The sequence below is a fragment of the Petromyzon marinus genome, chromosome 66 (assembly GCF_048934315.1).
Source record: "Petromyzon marinus isolate PM22_M1 ecotype Great Lakes invasive population chromosome 66, UKy_Petmar_22M1.pri1.0, whole genome shotgun sequence".
Classification (NCBI taxonomy): domain Eukaryota; kingdom Metazoa; phylum Chordata; class Hyperoartia; order Petromyzontiformes; family Petromyzontidae; genus Petromyzon; species Petromyzon marinus.
In genome coordinates, this window is record NC_133732.1 from 3,347,139 (window position 1) to 3,365,051 (window position 17,913).

The 17,913-nt window shown below is 51.8% G+C and overlaps 1 protein-coding gene across 1 annotated transcript in view; it reads left to right on the forward strand.

Moving 5' to 3' along the window:
• The first annotated feature begins 1,712 nt into the window (after positions 1–1,712).
• Positions 1,713–17,913, forward strand: part of SEC63 (SEC63 protein translocation regulator) — a 100,536-nt gene continuing 84,335 nt past the window's right edge. Inside the window, exon 1 of the mRNA XM_076054426.1 lies at positions 1,713–1,913. Within this exon, the coding sequence (XP_075910541.1) occupies positions 1,790–1,913 (124 nt within the window). The 5' untranslated portion in view covers positions 1,713–1,789. The remainder of the gene's footprint in view (positions 1,914–17,913) is intronic.

Sequence of the window (17,913 nt, forward strand, 5' to 3'; positions counted from 1 at the left end):
ATCCTCACCCCGTCACTTGCTGCGTCGTTTGTCACAATCCCCCCTTCACCCCCCCATCCAATCATCGTCGTCCTCACCCCGTCACTTGCTGCGTCGTCTGTCGCAACCCCCCCTTCACCCCCCTCCAATCACCGCCATCCTCACCCCGTCACGTGTTCTGTCGTCTGTCGCTATCCCCCCTTCACCCCCCCATCCAATCACCGTCGTCCTCACCCCGTCACTTGCTGCGTCGTCTGTCGCAAACCCCCCTTCACCCCCCCCCCATCCAATCACCGCCGTCCTCACCCCGTCACGTGCTGTGTCGTCTGTCGCAACCCCCCCTTCACCCCCCCCCACCCAATCACCGCCGTCCTCACCCCGTCACGTGCTGTGTCGTCTGCCGCAATCCCCCCTTCACTCCCCCTCCCCCCTCCAATCACCGCCATCCTCACCCCGTCACGTGCTGTGTCGTCTGTCGCTATCCCCTCTTCACCCCCCCCATCCAATCACCGCCATCCTCACTCTGTCACGTGCTGTCGTATGTCACAATTCCCCCTTCACTCCCCCCATCCAATCACCGCCGTCCTCACCCCGTCACGTGCTGTGTCGTCTGTCGCAACCCCCCCTTCACCCCCCCACCCAATCACCGCCATCCTCACCCCGTCACTTGATGCGTCGTCTGTCGCAACCCCCCCCCTTCACCCCCCTCCCCCCTCCAATCACCGCCATCCTCACCCCGTCACGTGCTGTGTCGTCTGTCGCTATCCCCCCTTCACCCCCCCATCCAATTACCGTCGTCCTCACACCGTCACTTGCTGCGTCGTCTGTCGCAATCCCCCCTTCACCCCCCTCCCCCCTCCAATCACCGCCGACCTCACCCCGTCACGTGCTGTGTCGTCTGTCGCAATCCCCCCTTCACCCCCCCTCCCCCATCCAATCACCGCTGACCTCTCCCCGTCACTTTCCTCGACAAGGTCTATGAGGCGAGCGAGGAAGATTATGGCCGATTTCTCCCACCCTGGACACTCTCTGTTTCAGCTACTCCCCTCCGGCAGAAGGCTTCGGTCCATCAGGACCAAAACCTCACGCCATAAAAACAGTTTCTTCCCATCTGCTGCTGGCCTGTTAAACAAGGCCAAGGGCTAACACTGTTTTTAACATTTGATCTACATAACGACACGTTGCTGATATTAACTATGTTTCCCTATTTGTATTTTTAAATTATATCTTAAAGCTATTTTATATTCGATATTTATTTAATTTTATATACTTCAGCCCCTTAATGTTAGACTTTTAACCCTTATTGTAGTAAGACTTGTTTAAAATTTATTTAAGATTTTAGATTCCTATATGTTGGATGTATGCACCATCCTGCCAAAGTAAATTCCGTGTCGGTGTGAACTTACATGGCGAATAAAACCCTTTCTGATTCTGATTCTGATCGTCGTCCTTCGTGGACTCCCCTCAAACTCCCCCTCACTCACAACCCCACCCATTCCCTGTCCCCTCCCCACACATCCACCACCGACCTTGGCACGTCACTTCCGCTCCCGTGGGAGCCCCCTCGCGGCGGCGTCGTCATTTCCCTTTCCATCTCCTTGCTCCCGCGTCGTCATTTCCGTCTCCTTGCCCCCCGTGTCGTCATTTCCGTCTCCCTGCCCCCCGCGTCGTCATTTCCATCTCCTTTCCCCGTGTCGTCATTTCCGTCTCCTTGCCCCAGCTTCGTCATTTCCGTTTCCATCTCCTTGCCCCCCCCCGTGTCGTCATTTCCGTCTCCGTCTCCTTGCCCCCCCGTGTCGTCATTTCCGCGATGGCGGGGCAGCAGTTCGAGTACGATGCGAGCGGCGCCACGTTCCACTTCTTCCTCACCGCGTGCGCCGCGCTCCTCGTGGTGCCCGCCACCTGCTACCTGTGGCCTCGCGACGAACACGCCGGTGAGGGGGACACGGGGGGTGGGGGAGGGCACGGGGGTGAGGGGGTGGGTGGGGGGGGGCGGGGGGGCGGGGGGGGTGGGGGGACAGTGAGAGTGAGACAGTGAGAGAGAGACAGTGACAGTGAGACAGTGAGATAGACAGTGAGATAGACAGAGACAGACAGTGAGAGACAGAGAGAGACAGTGAGAGACAGAGACAGACAGAGACAGTGAGAGAGACAGTGAGAGACAGAGAGACAGAGAGAGACAGAGAGACAGTGAGACACAGTGATAGCTCCTCGTGGTGCCCGCCACCTGCTACCTGTGGCCTCGCGACGAACACGCCGGTGAGGGGGTGAGGGGGTGGGGGGGTGGTGGAGGGGGCACGGGGGTGGGGGGGTGGGTGGGGGGGGGGCGGGGGGGGGACAGTGAGAGAGAGACAGAGACTGACAGAGACAGAGACAGTGAGACACAGAGAGAGAGACAGTGAGAGAGAGACAGAGAGAGACAGAGACTGACAGAGACAGAGAGAGACAGACAGAGAGAGAGAGAGACATAGACAGTGAGAGACAGAGAGACAGTGAGAGAGACAGTGAGAGACAGACAGACAGTGAGAGACAGACAGAGAGACAGTGAGACAGAGACAGTGACAGTGAGACAGTGAGAGAGAGACAGTGAGAGAGAGACAGTGAGAGAGAGACAGTGACAGTGAGACAGTGAGACAGAGACAGTGACAGTGAGACAGTGAGAGAGAGACAGTGACAGTGAGACAGTGAGAGAGAGACAGTGACAGTGAGACAGTGAGAGAGAGACAGTGACAGTGAGACAGTGAGAGAGAGACAGAGAGACAGTGAGACAGTGAGAGAGAGACAGTGACAGTGAGACAGTGAGAGAGAGACAGTGACAGTGAGACAGTGAGAGAGAGACAGAGAGACAGTGAGACAGTGAGAGAGAGACAGAGAGAGACAGAGACTGAGAGAGACAGTGAGAGAGATAGAGACAGTGAGAGACAGAGAGATAGAGAGAGACAGTGAGAGACAGTGAGAGAGATAGAGACAGTGAGAGACAGAGAGATAGAGAGAGACAGTGAGAGACAGTGAGAGAGATAGAGAGAGACAGAGAGAGAGAGACAGAGAGAGACAGAGAGAGACAGAGACTGAGAGAGACAGTGAGAGAGAGACAGTGAGAGACAGAGAGATAGAGAGAGAGGAGAGTGTGAGAGGGACAGTGAGAGAGAGACAGAGACTGAGAGAGAGATAGAGACAGTGAGAGACAGTGAGATAGAGAGAGAGAGACAGAGAGAGAGACAGTGAGAGACAGAGACAGAGAGAGACAGAGAGAGACAGTGAGAGAGACAGAGACAGTGAGACAGAGACAGTGAGAGGAGAGTGTGAGAGAGACATTGAGAGAGAGACAGAGACTGAGAGAGACAGTGAGAGAGATAGAGACAGTGAGAGACAGTGAGATAGAGAGAGAGAGAGACAGAGAGAGAGACAGTGAGAGACAGAGACAGAGAGAGACAGAGAGAGACAGTGAGAGAGACAGAGAGAGACAGTGAGACAGAGACAGTGAGAGACAGAGAGATAGAGAGAGACAGAGAGAGACAGAGACAGAGAGAGACAGTGAGAGACAGAGAGAGAGACAGAGAGAGACAGTGAGACAGAGACAGTGAGAGACAGAGAGATAGAGAGAGACAGAGAGAGAGACAGAGAGAGAGACAGTGAGAGACAGAGACAGAGAGAGACAGTGAGAGACAGAGAGAGAGACAGAGAGAGACAGTGAGACAGAGACAGTGAGAGACAGAGAGATAGAGAGAGACAGAGAGAGACAGTGAGAGACAGAGAGAGACAGTGAGAGGAGAGTGTGAGAGAGACAGTGAGAGAGAAACAGAGACTGAGAGAGACAGTGAGAGAGATAGAGACAGTGAGAGACAGAGAGATAGAGAGAGATAGAGACAGTGAGAGACAGTGAGAGAGATAGAGACAGTGAGAGACAGAGAGATAGAGAGAGATAGAGAGAGACAGTGAGAGACAGTGAGAGAGATAGAGAGAGACAGTGAGAGAGAGACAGAGAGACAGTGAGACACACACAGAGAGACAGTGAGAGAGAGACAGTGACACAGTGATAGCTCCTCGTGGTGCCCGCCACCTGCTACCTGTGGCCTCGCGACGAACACGCCGGTGAGGGGGTGGGGGGGTGGGTGGGGGGGGGCGGGGGGGGATGGGGGGACAGTGAGAGAGAGACAGAGACTGACAGAGAGACAGTGAGACACAGAGAGAGACAGTGAGAGACAGACAGAGAGAGACAGTGAGAGGAGAGTGTGAGAGAGACAGTGAGAGAGAGACAGAGACAGAGAGAGACAGAGAGATAGAGAGAGACAGTGAGAGACAGTGAGAGACAGAGACAGAGAGACAGTGAGAGACAGTGAGAGAGATAGAGAGAGACAGAGAGAGAGAGACAGAGAGAGACAGAGACAGAGAGAGACAGAGAGAGACAGAGACTGAGAGAGACAGTGAGAGAGATAGAGACAGTGAGAGACAGAGAGATAGAGAGAGACAGTGAGAGACAGTGAGAGAGATAGAGAGAGACAGAGAGAGAGAGACAGAGAGAGACAGAGAGAGACAGAGACTGAGAGAGACAGTGAGAGAGAGACAGTGAGAGACAGAGAGATAGAGAGAGAGGAGAGTGTGAGAGGGACAGTGAGAGAGAGACAGAGACTGAGAGAGAGATAGAGACAGTGAGAGACAGTGAGATAGAGAGAGAGAGACAGAGAGAGAGACAGTGAGAGACAGAGACAGAGAGAGACAGAGAGAGACAGTGAGAGAGACAGAGACAGTGAGACAGAGACAGTGAGAGGAGAGTGTGAGAGAGACATTGAGAGAGAGACAGAGACTGAGAGAGACAGTGAGAGAGATAGAGACAGTGAGAGACAGTGAGATAGAGAGAGAGAGAGACAGAGAGAGAGACAGTGAGAGACAGAGACAGAGAGAGACAGTGAGAGACAGAGAGAGAGACAGAGAGAGACAGTGAGACAGAGACAGTGAGAGACAGAGAGATAGAGAGAGACAGAGAGAGACAGTGAGAGACAGAGAGAGACAGTGAGAGGAGAGTGTGAGAGAGACAGTGAGAGAGAAACAGAGACTGAGAGAGACAGTGAGAGAGATAGAGACAGTGAGAGACAGAGAGATAGAGAGAGATAGAGACAGTGAGAGACAGTGAGAGAGATAGAGACAGTGAGAGACAGAGAGATAGAGAGAGATAGAGAGAGACAGTGAGAGACAGTGAGAGAGATAGAGAGAGACAGTGAGAGAGAGACAGAGAGACAGTGAGACACACACAGAGAGACAGTGAGAGAGAGACAGTGACACAGTGATAGCTCCTCGTGGTGCCCGCCACCTGCTACCTGTGGCCTCGCGACGAACACGCCGGTGAGGGGGTGGGGGGGTGGGTGGGGGGGGGCGGGGGGGGATGGGGGGACAGTGAGAGAGAGACAGAGACTGACAGAGAGACAGTGAGACACAGAGAGAGACAGTGAGAGACAGACAGAGAGAGACAGTGAGAGGAGAGTGTGAGAGAGACAGTGAGAGAGAGACAGAGACAGAGAGAGACAGAGAGATAGAGAGAGACAGTGAGAGACAGTGAGAGACAGAGACAGAGAGACAGTGAGAGACAGTGAGAGAGATAGAGAGAGACAGAGAGAGAGAGACAGAGAGAGACAGAGACAGAGAGAGACAGAGAGAGACAGAGACTGAGAGAGACAGTGAGAGAGATAGAGACAGTGAGAGACAGAGAGATAGAGAGAGACAGTGAGAGACAGTGAGAGAGATAGAGAGAGACAGAGAGAGAGAGACAGAGAGAGACAGAGAGAGACAGAGACTGAGAGAGACAGTGAGAGAGAGACAGTGAGAGACAGAGAGATAGAGAGAGAGGAGAGTGTGAGAGGGACAGTGAGAGAGAGACAGAGACTGAGAGAGAGATAGAGACAGTGAGAGACAGTGAGATAGAGAGAGAGAGACAGAGAGAGAGACAGTGAGAGACAGAGACAGAGAGAGACAGAGAGAGACAGTGAGAGAGACAGAGACAGTGAGACAGAGACAGTGAGAGGAGAGTGTGAGAGAGACATTGAGAGAGAGACAGAGACTGAGAGAGACAGTGAGAGAGATAGAGACAGTGAGAGACAGTGAGATAGAGAGAGAGAGAGACAGAGAGAGAGACAGTGAGAGACAGAGACAGAGAGAGACAGTGAGAGACAGAGAGAGAGACAGAGAGAGACAGTGAGACAGAGACAGTGAGAGACAGAGAGATAGAGAGAGACAGAGAGAGACAGTGAGAGACAGAGAGAGACAGTGAGAGGAGAGTGTGAGAGAGACAGTGAGAGAGAAACAGAGACTGAGAGAGACAGTGAGAGAGATAGAGACAGTGAGAGACAGAGAGATAGAGAGAGAGAGAGACAGAGAGAGAGACAGTGAGAGACAGACAGAGAGAGACAGTGAGAGACAGAGAGAGAGAGAGACAGAGAGAGACAGTGAGACAGAGACAGTGAGACAGAGACAGAGACAGTGAGAGACAGAGAGAGACAGTGAGAGGAGTACAGTGAGAGAGACAGTGAGAGAGAGACAGAGACAGTGAGAGACAGAGAGATAGAGAGAGAGAGACAGAGAGAAAGACAGTGAGAGACGAGAGAGACAGTGAGAGAGACAGTGAGAGACAGAGAGAGACAGTGAGAGGAGAGTGTGAGAGAGACAGTGAGAGAGAGACAGAGACTGAGAGAGACAGTGAGAGAGAGACAGTGAGAGACAGAGAGATAGAGAGAGAGACAGTGAGAGAGACAGTGAGAGACAGAGAGAGACAGTGAGAGACAGAGACAGTGAGAGACAGACAGAGACAGAGACAGTGAAAGACAGAGAGAGAGACAGAGAGAGACAGAGAGAGACAGTGAGAGACAGTGAGACAGAGACAGAGAGAGACAGGGATAGAGAGACAGGGAGAGAGACAGAGAGAGACAGAGAGACAGACAGAGAGAGACAGGGAGAGAGACAGTGAGAGAGACAGTGAGAGAGACAGTGAGAGAGACAGAGAGAGAGACAGAGAGAGAGACAGAGACAGAGAGAGAGACAGAGAGACAGAGAGAGAGACAGATAGAGAGACAGAGAGAGAGACAGAGAGAGAGACAGAGACAGAGAGAGAGAGACAGATAGAGAGACAGAGAGAGAGACAGAGAGAGACAGAGAGAGACAGATAGAGAGACAGAGAGAGAGACAGAGAGAGAGACAGAGAGAGAGACAGAGAGAGACAGAGAGAGACAGAGAGAGACACAGAGAGAGACACAGAGAGAGACACAGAGAGAGACAGAGAGACAGACAGAGAGTGAGACAGAGAGACAGTGAGAGAGACAGAGACAGTGAGACAGACAGTGAGAGAGAGCCCTAGAGAGAGACACACAGAGAGAGACAGAGACAGTGAGAGAGCTCTAGAGAGAGACAGACAGAGTGACAGAGACAGACAGTGACAGAGAGACAGTGAGACAGAGAGAGACACAGAGAGACAGAGACAGTGAGACAGAGACAGAGAGAGACAGAGACAGTGAAAGAGAGACAGACAGAGAGAGCCCTAGAGAGAGACAGAAAGTGAGAGACAGACAGAGACAGGGAGAGAGAGAGACAGAGACAGAGAGAGACAGACAGTGAGAGAGACAGGGAGAGAGACAGAGAGAGACAGAGAGACAGACAGAGAGAGACAGGGAGAGAGACAGTGAGAGAGACAGTGAGAGAGACAGAGAGAGAGACAGAGAGACAGTGAGAGAGACAGTGAGAGAGACAGTGAGAGAGACAGAGAGAGAGACAGTCAGAGAGAGACAGAGAGAGAGACAGAGAGACAGTGAGAGAGAGACAGACAGAGACAGACAGAGACAGAGAGAGACAGAGACACAGAGAAACAAGGAGAGCCCTAGAGAGAGACAGAGACAGTGAGAGAGACAGTGAGAGAGACAGAGACAGTGAGATAGAGACAGACAGAGACAGTGAGAGAGACAGTGAGAGAGACAAAGAGACACAGTGAGGCAGAGACAGTGAGAGAGACACAGTGAGTCAGAGACAGTGAGAGAGACACAGTGAGACAGAGACAGTGAGAGAGACAGTGAGACACAGTGAGACAGAGAGAGACGGTGAGTGAGAGACACAGTGAGACAGAGAGAGTGAGAGAGACAGAGAGAGAGACAGTGAGACAGAGAGACAGTGAGAGAGACAGTGAGACAGAGAGACAGTGAGACAGTGAGAGACACAGAGACACATTGAGACAGTGAGACAGTGAGACAGAGACAGACAGAGACAATGAGAGAGACAGAGACAGTGAGACAGAGAGAGACAGTGAGAGAGACAAAGAGAGACAGTGAGACAGAGAGAGACAGAGAGACAGTGAGAGAGAGACAGTGAGACAGTGAGTGAGACAGTGAGACAGTGAGAGACACAGTGAGACAGTGAGAGAGAGTGCTGGCTGACTGGATGGTGCTCATTGTTGCTGGCCTGCTCGGCGTAGAGTCACTTGGAGGGGTCACGTGGAGGGGTCACAGGAGAGTTGGGAAGGAGCAGGAGTGGTGGCGCAACGGTTAGCGCTGCGCTGCGCCCCGAACCTGTGGAGACACGGGTTCGATTCCCGCTCACGGCCAACACCGGCGACGATTATCTGAGCCGGTCCTGGGCCTCCCCTAGGTCGACTCAGCCTCAAATCAGTACCTGGTGTAGCGGTGTGTAGTAAACATCGCCACTGGGGAGACAAAGGCGGTCGGGCGTGGTGCTGGTAGCCACCCACCCCCTCGTGTACCACAGTGCCGGTAGCCTTCATAGCTGCTGCTACTCGCTAACAGCACTTGCCCCTACAGCCTGCTAGAGGCTACCTGGGGGATCTTTGTCTTTGTGTGTTCATAGCTGCTACTCGCTAACAGCACTTGCCCCTACAGCCTGCTAGAGGCTACCTGGGGGATCTTTGGCTTTGTGTGTTCATAGCTGCTACTCGCTAACAGCACTTGCCCCTACAGCCTGCTAGAGGCTACCTGGGGGATCTTTGTCTTTGTGTGTTCATAGCTGCTGCTACTCGCTAACAGCACTTGCCCCTACAGTCTGCTAGAGGCTACCTGGGGGATCTTTGGCTTTGTGTGTTCATAGCTGCTACTCGCTAACAGCACTTGCCCCTACAGCCTGCTAGAGGCTACCTGGGGGATCTTTGTCTTTGTATGTTCATAGCTGCTGATGCTCGCTAACAGCACTTGCCCCTACAGTCTGCTAGAGGCTACCTGGGGGATCTTTGGCTTTGTGTGTTCATAGCTGCTACTCGCTAACAGCACTTGCCCCTACAGCCTGTTAGAGGCTACCTGGGGGATCTTTGTCTTTGTGTGTTCATAGCTGCTACTCGCTAACAGCACTTGCCCCTACAGTCTGTTAGAGGCTACCTGGGGGATCTTTGTCTTTGTGTGTTCATAGCTGCTGCTGCTCGCTAACAGCACTTGCCCCTACAGCCTGCTAGAGGCTACCTGGGGGATCTTTGTCTTTGTGTGTTCATAGCTGCTGATGCTCGCTAACAGCACTTGCCCCTACAGCCTGCTAGAGGCTACCTGGGGGATCTTTGTCTTTGTGTGTTCATAGCTGATGCTGCTCGCTAACAGCACTTGCCCCTACAGCCTGCTTGAGGCTACCTGGGGGATATTTGTCTTTGTGTGTTCATAGCTGCTGATGCTCGCTAACAGCACTTGCCCCTACAGCCTGCTAGAGGCTACCTGGGGGATCTTTGTGTGTTCATAGCTGCTGCTCGCTAACAGCACTTGCCCCTACAGCCTGCTAGAGGCTACCTGGGGGATCTTTGTCTTTGTGTGTTCATAGCTGCTGATGCTCGCTAACAGCACTTGCCCCTACAGCCTGCTAGAGGCTACCTGGGGGATCTTTGTCTTTGTGTGTTCATAGCTGATGCTGCTCGCTAACAGCACTTGCCCCTACAGCCTGCTTGAGGCTACCTGGGGGATATTTGTCTTTGTGTGTTCATAGCTGCTGATGCTCGCTAACAGCACTTGCCCCTACAGCCTGCTAGAGGCTACCTGGGGGATCTTTGTGTGTTCATAGCTGCTGATGCTCGCTAACAGCACTTGCCCCTACAGCCTGCTAGAGGCTACCTGGGGGATCTTTGTGTGTTTATAGCTGCTGCTCGCTAACAGCACTTGCCCCTACAGTCTGTGTGTGTGTGGGTTTGGTTGTGTGTGTGGTGGGTAGTAGGTGAGGTAGTGTGTGAGGTAGTGTGTGTGTGTTGGTTGGGTAGTGTGTGAGGTAGTGTGTGTGTGTTGGTTGGGTAGTGTGTGAGGTAGTGTGTGTGGTAGAGGCTGTGTGTTTGGTGCAGGCTGTGTGTGTGGTGTGTGTGTGTGGGTTGGGTATTGTGTGAGGTAGTGTGTGAGGCAGTGTGCTCAACCACGTTATGTATGCTGATGATTTGGTAATAGCTGCTCATTCAGAGGAGGAGTTGGAGACGCTGCTGCTGAAACTGGAGTGTGCCACTAAGAGGTGGGGCCTTACCATCAGCCCCACCAAAACTAAGCACCTGCCTGGGTATTTTGTACCATCGGACACTCCACCCCCACAACTCCCAATCGGTGATGGGGCAGTTGTGGAGAGAGTGGAGAGTTTCCCATACCTGGGCAGTGTGCTTATGACCGGCTCCAGTTTAACAGCAGAGGTCTCACTCCGAATCAGTCGAGCGGCAATATCTTTTCATCGGTTGCGTAACGCTGTGTGGAAGCTACCTGGTCTGTCGCTCCGCACTAAGCTTCAGGTCTTCTCGGCCACGGTCATTCCCTCCCTTCTCTACGCTTGGGAAACGTGGACCCCCCTAATGGAATATCTTCGCCGGTTAGAAACATTTAGGCTGGCCTGCCTACGATCCATCCTGGGTTTAACCAGACTGGATTGTGTGAGGAGCTCACAAATCCTTGAAAGATCTGGGCAAGGTCCCATTGGTGAGCTCCTCCGGCGGGGAAGGCTGTGATGGCTGGGTCATGTAGCCCACATGCCCAGCCACCGCATGCCGAAACAGCTTTTGTTCGGCCGGATTGAGGGGGCTAAGCGGGCGCGGCACAGGCTAGAGAAGAGATGGAGTGATGTGGTACAGGAGGACGTGGAGCTGAGTGGACTTGCCGATGACTGGTACCAGCGGTGCCAAGATTGGCCTCTGTGGAGGAGGCTCGTGAAAGACGCTACTGGGCAGTTGGAGGCAGTCGCCCTCCAACAACAACGGAGGGCGGAGGAGCGACGCTCAGAACGAGCGGAGCGCCGGGTGGCTAAAGCACAGCAGGTTGGCACAGTGGGGGGCACAGGTGGTGCATCAGCCAGTCATCTCAGTCAGTCGACCCGTGGCACCTGGGTCTGCCCCGTGACCTCCTGCCAGCGGGCGTTCGACACTTCACGTGGCCTCAAGGTGCACATGGCCTGGCACAAGCGTCGTGGTGACGTCACCGCCACTTAGTGGCGAATGGCGGCTGTTGTTGTGTGGGTTGGGTAGTGTGTGAGGTAGTGTGTGAGTTAGTAGTGTGTGTGTGTGGTAAAGGCTGTGTGTTTGGTGCAGGCTGTGTGTGTGGTGGTGGTGGTGGTGGTGTGAGTGTGGGACGTGTATGTAGCTAGAACGGTGCGTGCGGAAGGGCTAGTAACCCCTTCCACCTGGCCAAGCCCCACGGTGGAAACGCCGAAGTCATCTCGTGATTGGACACCAGGCGCTCATCACGACAGGAACCGGAAAACACCGAGCGTGGCCACGTGGAATGTTCGGACTCTCGTTTGCGGAGGAGAGGCTGCCACTCCTCTGTCGGGAGCTGGACCGGTACCGCCTGTGTCCTTTGTGGAATACAGGAGGGTCCGGTGGACCGGTTCTGGCTGCGGTCATCGCGAGGGGTGGACAGTCCTCCACTCGGGGCAGTAAGCTACCAAACCGCAGGGAGTGGCACTTCTTCTGAACAAAAGAATGAAGGGGGCGTGGGAGCGTGGCGGTGAGGTGTGGGAAGCTGTAAGCCCCAGGCTACTTTGGGCTCGCCTCCCCATCAACCGGAGGTGAGGAGTGGTGGTCGTGGTTACTTATGCCCCCACCGAAGACGAACATCCGTGGAGGGATGCAGGCAAAGCCGATGAGTCAGATGCCTTCTATGACCTCCTGTCACAGGTGCCGGCTAAAGTGGCCCCTCGGGATAGAGTCATCATGTTGGGTGACTTCAATGCCCGAGTTGGTCACGACGCTGGCACCTGGTCTGGAGTGATTGGAGGGCATGGGCCGGATCAGCTCAATAACAACGGCAGGAGGCTGCTAGATTTTTGTGCAGCCCATGGGCCCGTAATTACCAACGCGCTGTTCCGGCGTCGGCGCATCCATACAGCATCACGGATGCACGCCGGGTCCAAGCAAGAACATCTGCTGGGCTACGTAGTGACGGACCAGCGGATGCAGGCCCGTGTCCTCGTTCTTGGTCCTTTCGTTCAAGTCACGGCCACGTAGAAGGGAAACGATGAAATAATAAAATAAAAACAGTGCGAATTTTTATTGCTTCATGTTCGTGTTGTTGTATTGTTTCCCTTCTACGCGGGTGACTTTACCGGAAGAACCAAGAATAAGAAACCTCGTGGCGAACGTGGAAACAAAAACCACGCTCGGCTAAATTTGTAAGCCATCTGGCTACCATGAGAGATTCGTTCATGAGGCTATCCACATATACAAGCACAGAGACAATTTCAACCGAGAAGATGGATTCTATCTTCGCAATCATTGGAAAGATTTGATAAACCATTTCAGGTCTTAATTGATTGTTCACGCTTACAGTGGCTTTCAGACAGCATACATTATAAAAAAATGTCGTCTCCCCCCTCCTCTTTTCAGAATATAGATGGACTAGTCCTAAATAAACTGGTAAATCGTTGCGCGTGGCGCTAACGTTTTTTTTTTGTTATAAATAAATAAATGCGCCGTTTAAAAATAAATTTATGCAAACCAACACACCTGAAGACGACCGTTTGAGTTATGGTCGAAACGTCGTGAGAATTTTTTGTTATTGTTTTATATATATTTTATTATTATTTTGTTGTTTCCCTTCAACGTGACTTTACCGGAAAAAAAACCTAAGAATACACGCTCGGCTAGTTTACGACGGATGCGTTGCCTCCGTGGAACTCATCGGTCCACACCAGAGGCCTCAAACGGGCGTTAGGCCGGAGGAGGCCGCTGACGAAATGCGAACGGCACGGGGAACGCCGCGCCTATCGGAACATTCGCAGCAGCAGCAGCAGCAATATCCGCGGGGTGCCTTGTATTTGTTTTGCCAGCGTCAAGGTAAGGGTTAAAATAAGTAATGTTTAAAAAAAAAACACGAAAACTTTTATTTCTTAATGAAATGTACCGTCCTGGTAATGCCAGAACTCCAGGAAGTGGGCCCGAAGCTTTGCCACAACGCAAGGGGGGGTGGAGGGCCGTGGTCAATCACAGCCGACGTGAGTTGAGCGTGGACAATTAAGACCCAGGACGAAGCATAACACGTAAAAAAATTACGTTAATTTTTTTATTTTTTTACGATAGAATCTAGTATTGTCATCGGTGTGGCGTGAGTATGCCAAGTTTTCAGTCGATAGCACATTGGGAAGTGGGTTAACATTGAGTTACAAGATTTGAGGATTCAACAACAATAACAACAGACAATGAGTTGATGAAAGTGTGTAGGAATAATAAGCGTTTTGCCCTTTCTGGCAATAAAACAATAAAACAGGGTCTCTATTAAGATGTTCAAACGCCAAATACCGTAGATACATTTTGCAATGATTCAAAGTGCTGTACTAGTATACTACACTATACACTACACTAGTGCTGTACTAGTATACTACACTATACACTACACTAGTGCTGTACTAGTACACTACACTATACACTAGTGCTGTACTAGTATACTACACTATACACTACACTATACACTAGTGCTGTACTAGTATACTACACTCTACACTACACTATACACTAGTGCTGTACTAGTATACTACACTATACACTAGTGCTGTACTAGTATACTACACTATACACTAGTGCTGTACTAGTATACTACACTATACACTACACTATACACTAGTGCTGTACTAGTACACTACACTATACACTACAGTAGTGCTGTACTAGTATACTACACTATACACTACACTATACACTAGTGCTGTACTAGTATACTACACTATACACTACACTATACACTAGTGTTGTACTAGTATACTACACTATACACTACACTATACACTACACTATACACTACTATACACTACACTATACACTACACTATACACTAGTGCTGTACTAGTACACTACACTATACACTACAGTAGTGCTGTACTAGTACACTACACTATACACTACACTATACACTAGTGCTGTACTAGTATACTGCACTATACACTACACTATGCTACTATACACTACACTATACACTACTATACACTACACTATACACTACACTATGCTACTATACACTACACTATACACTACACTACTATACACTACACTATACACTACTATACGCTACACTATACACTATGCACTACACTTAACACTACACTGTACTATACACTACACTATACACTGCACTATACACTGCACTATACACTACACTATACACTACACTATACACTCCCCTTTTCTCTCCGCCTGATGGCGACCGCTTGTGTTGCAAATTAAGTTGTAGTTTTAACTTTTTTTACTTAAATTTTGTATTAAGTTTTTTAGTTTTTTTATGTAATTTTTTCTTTTATTTCATTTTCATTCTACGTGACTTTACCGACCGAACCAAATAATATAATAGTCGCGCCGTTCCATTATCAAACGTTCGCAAATTACCAAGCGATTCATGGTGGATCAATTCCTCAAGCAAAGCCAATAGGAATCGATTCTTCCGCTTTAATCGCGGATCTATTCTCGTGCAAAGCCAATGGGAATCGACCCCCCCCCCCCGTCTCCTCTGATCCTCTGTGAATCGGAATCGATTTTGGGGCCTAATTTTCCTCCCCGAGACTTCGCGCGCCCCCTCCCTCCTTGCCTGTATTCGCCTGCGGGCCTCGGGGGCACGTAAGCGGGGCCGGGGATCCAGGCGAGGTCGAGGAGGCGCCTCCGTCGCCGGCTCGGGTGTTAGGCCTCGGCTTGTGTGTGGGTGTGTGTGGGTGTCGCTAACGGGGTAAACACTTGAATTTTAGTTTAATTTCTTTAAACTTTTATAACATAAACTTTTAAATCAGCCACGGTCGCCCTACTGCTGAAAGTATCATCAGCAAAAGTAGCATCAGCACCATCAAAAGTATCATCAGCAACAGGAGCATCAGCACCATCAAAAGTATCAGCAAAAGTAGCATCAGCACCATCAAAAGTATCATCAGCAACAGTAGCATCAGCAACAGTAGCATCAGCATCATCAAAAGTATCATCAACAGCAGTAGCATCAGCATCATCAAAAGTATCATCAGCAGCATCGGCATCAAAAGTATCATCAGCAACAGTATCATCAGCAACAGCATCAGCACCATCAAAGTATCAGCAGCATCAGCATCATCAAAAGTATCATCAGCAGTATCATTATCAACAGCAGCATCAGCAGTAGTAGCATCAGCAGTAGCAGCAGTAGCATCATCAGCAATAGCAGCATCAGCAGTAGTATCATCATCAGCAGTAGCAACAGCAATAGCAGCATCAGCAGTAGCATCAGCAGTAGCATCATCAGTAGTAGCAGCAGTAGCATCAGCAGACGCAGCAGCAGTAGCATCATCATCAGCAGTATCACCATCATCAGCAGTATCATCAGCAGTAGCATCAGCAGCATCATCAGCAGTAGCAGCAGCAGTAGCATCAGCAGCAGTAGCATCAGCAGTAGCATCATCATCAGCAGTAGCATCAGCAGCAGTAGTATCATCAGCAGTAGCATCAGCAGAAGTAGTATCAGCAGTAGCATCATCAGCAGTACCAGCAGCAGTAGCATCAGCAACAGTAGTAGCATCAGCAGCAACAGTATCATCATCAGCAGTAGCAACAGCAGCAGTAGTAGTAGCAGCAGTAGTATCAGCAGTAGCATCAGCAGCAGCATCAGTAGCAGCATCAGCAGTAGTATCATCATCAGCAGTAGCAGCATCAGCAGCATCATCATCAGTAGCAGCAGCAGTAGTATCATCAGTAGCAGCAGCAGTAGTATCATCAGCAGTAGCATCAGCAGCAGCAGTAGCATCATCAGTAGTAGCAGCAATAGCATCAGCAGTAGCATCAGCAGTAGCATCAGCAGCAGCAGTAGCATCAGCAACAGCAGTAGCATCATCAGTAGCATCAGCAGCAGCATCAGCAGTAGCATCAGCAGCAGCAGTAGTAGCATCAGCAGTAGCATCATCATCAGCAGTAGCATCATCAGCAGTAGCATCAGCAGCAGTAGTATCATCAGCAGTAGCATCAGCAGCAGTAGTATCATCAGCAGTATCAGCAGCAGTATCAGCAGTAGCATCAGCAACAGTAGAAGCATCAGCAACAGTAGTAGTATCATCAGCAGTAGCATCAGCAGCAGTAGCAACAGCAGCAGTAGCAACAGCAGCATCAGTAGCATCAGCAGCAGTAGTATCATCAGAAGTAGCATCAGCAGCAGTATCAGCAGCAGTAGCATCAGCAGTAGCATCATCAGCAGTAGCATCAGCAACAGTAGTAGCAGCGTCATCATGAGCAGCAGAAAAAGTAGCAGCAGCATTGTCTCTCCCCGTGTCTCTCTCCCTCTCAGCCCGTGTCTCTCACACCGTGTCTCTCTCTCCCCGTGTCTCTCTCACCCCGTGTCTCTCTCCCTCTCAGCCCGTGTCTCTCACACCGTGTCTCTCTCTCCCCGTGTCTCTCTCCCCGTGTCTCTCTCTCCCCGTGTCTCTCTCCGTGTCTCTCTCCCCCCGTGTCTCTCTCACCCCATGTCTCTCTCTCCCCGTGTCTCTCTCTCCCCGTGTCTCCGTCCCCGTGTCTCTCTCTCCCCGTGTCTCTCTCACCCCGTGTCTCTCGCTCTCCCCGTGTCTCTCTCTCCGTGTCTCTCTCCCTGTGTCTCTCTCACCCCGTGTCTCTCGCTCTCCCCGTGTCTCTCTCTCCCCATGTCTCTCTCTCCCCGTGTCTCTCTCTCCCCGTGTCTCCGTCCCCGTGTCTCTCTCTCCCCGTGTCTCTCTCACCCCGTGTCTCTCGCTCTCCCCGTGTCTCTCTCTCCGTGTCTCTCTCCCTGTGTCTCTCTCACCCCGTGTCTCTCCCTCTCCGTGTCTCTCTCTCCCCGTGTCTCTCTCCCCGTGTCTCTCCCTCTCCGTGTCTCTCTCTCCCCATGTCTCTCTCCCCGTGTCTCTCCCTCACCGTGTCTCTCTCTCCCCGTGTCTCTCTCTCCCCGTGTCTCTCTCTCCCCGTGTCTCTCTCACCCCGTGTCTCTGTCTCCCCGTGTCTCTGTCTCCCCGTGTCTCTCTCTCCCCATGTCTCTCTCTCCCCATGTCTCCCCGCCCATGTCTCTCTCTCCCCGTGTCTCTCTCCCCGTGTCTCTCTCACCCCGTGTCTCTGTCTCCCCGTGTCTCTCTCTCCCCATGTCTCTCTCTCCCCATGTCTCCCCGCCCATGTCTCTCTCTCCCCGTGTCTCTCTCCCCATGTCTCTCTCTCCCCATGTCTCACCGCCCCGTGTCTCTGTCTCCCCGTGTCTCTCTCTCCCCGTGTCTCTCCCTCTCCGTGTCTCTCTCTCCCCGTGTCTCTCTCTCCCCGTGTCTCTCTCCCCGTGTCTCTCCCTCACTGTGTCTCTCTCTCCCCGTGTCTCTCTCTCCCCGTGTCTCTCTCCCCGTGTCTCTCTCTCCCCGTGTCTCTCTCCCCGTGTCTCTCTCACCCCGTGTCTCTGTCTCCCCGTGTCTCTCTCTCCCCGTGTCTCTCTCTCCCCGTGTCTCTCTCTCCCCGTGTCTCTCTCCCCGTGTCTCTCTCACCCCGTGTCTCTCTCTCCCCGTGTCTCTCTCACC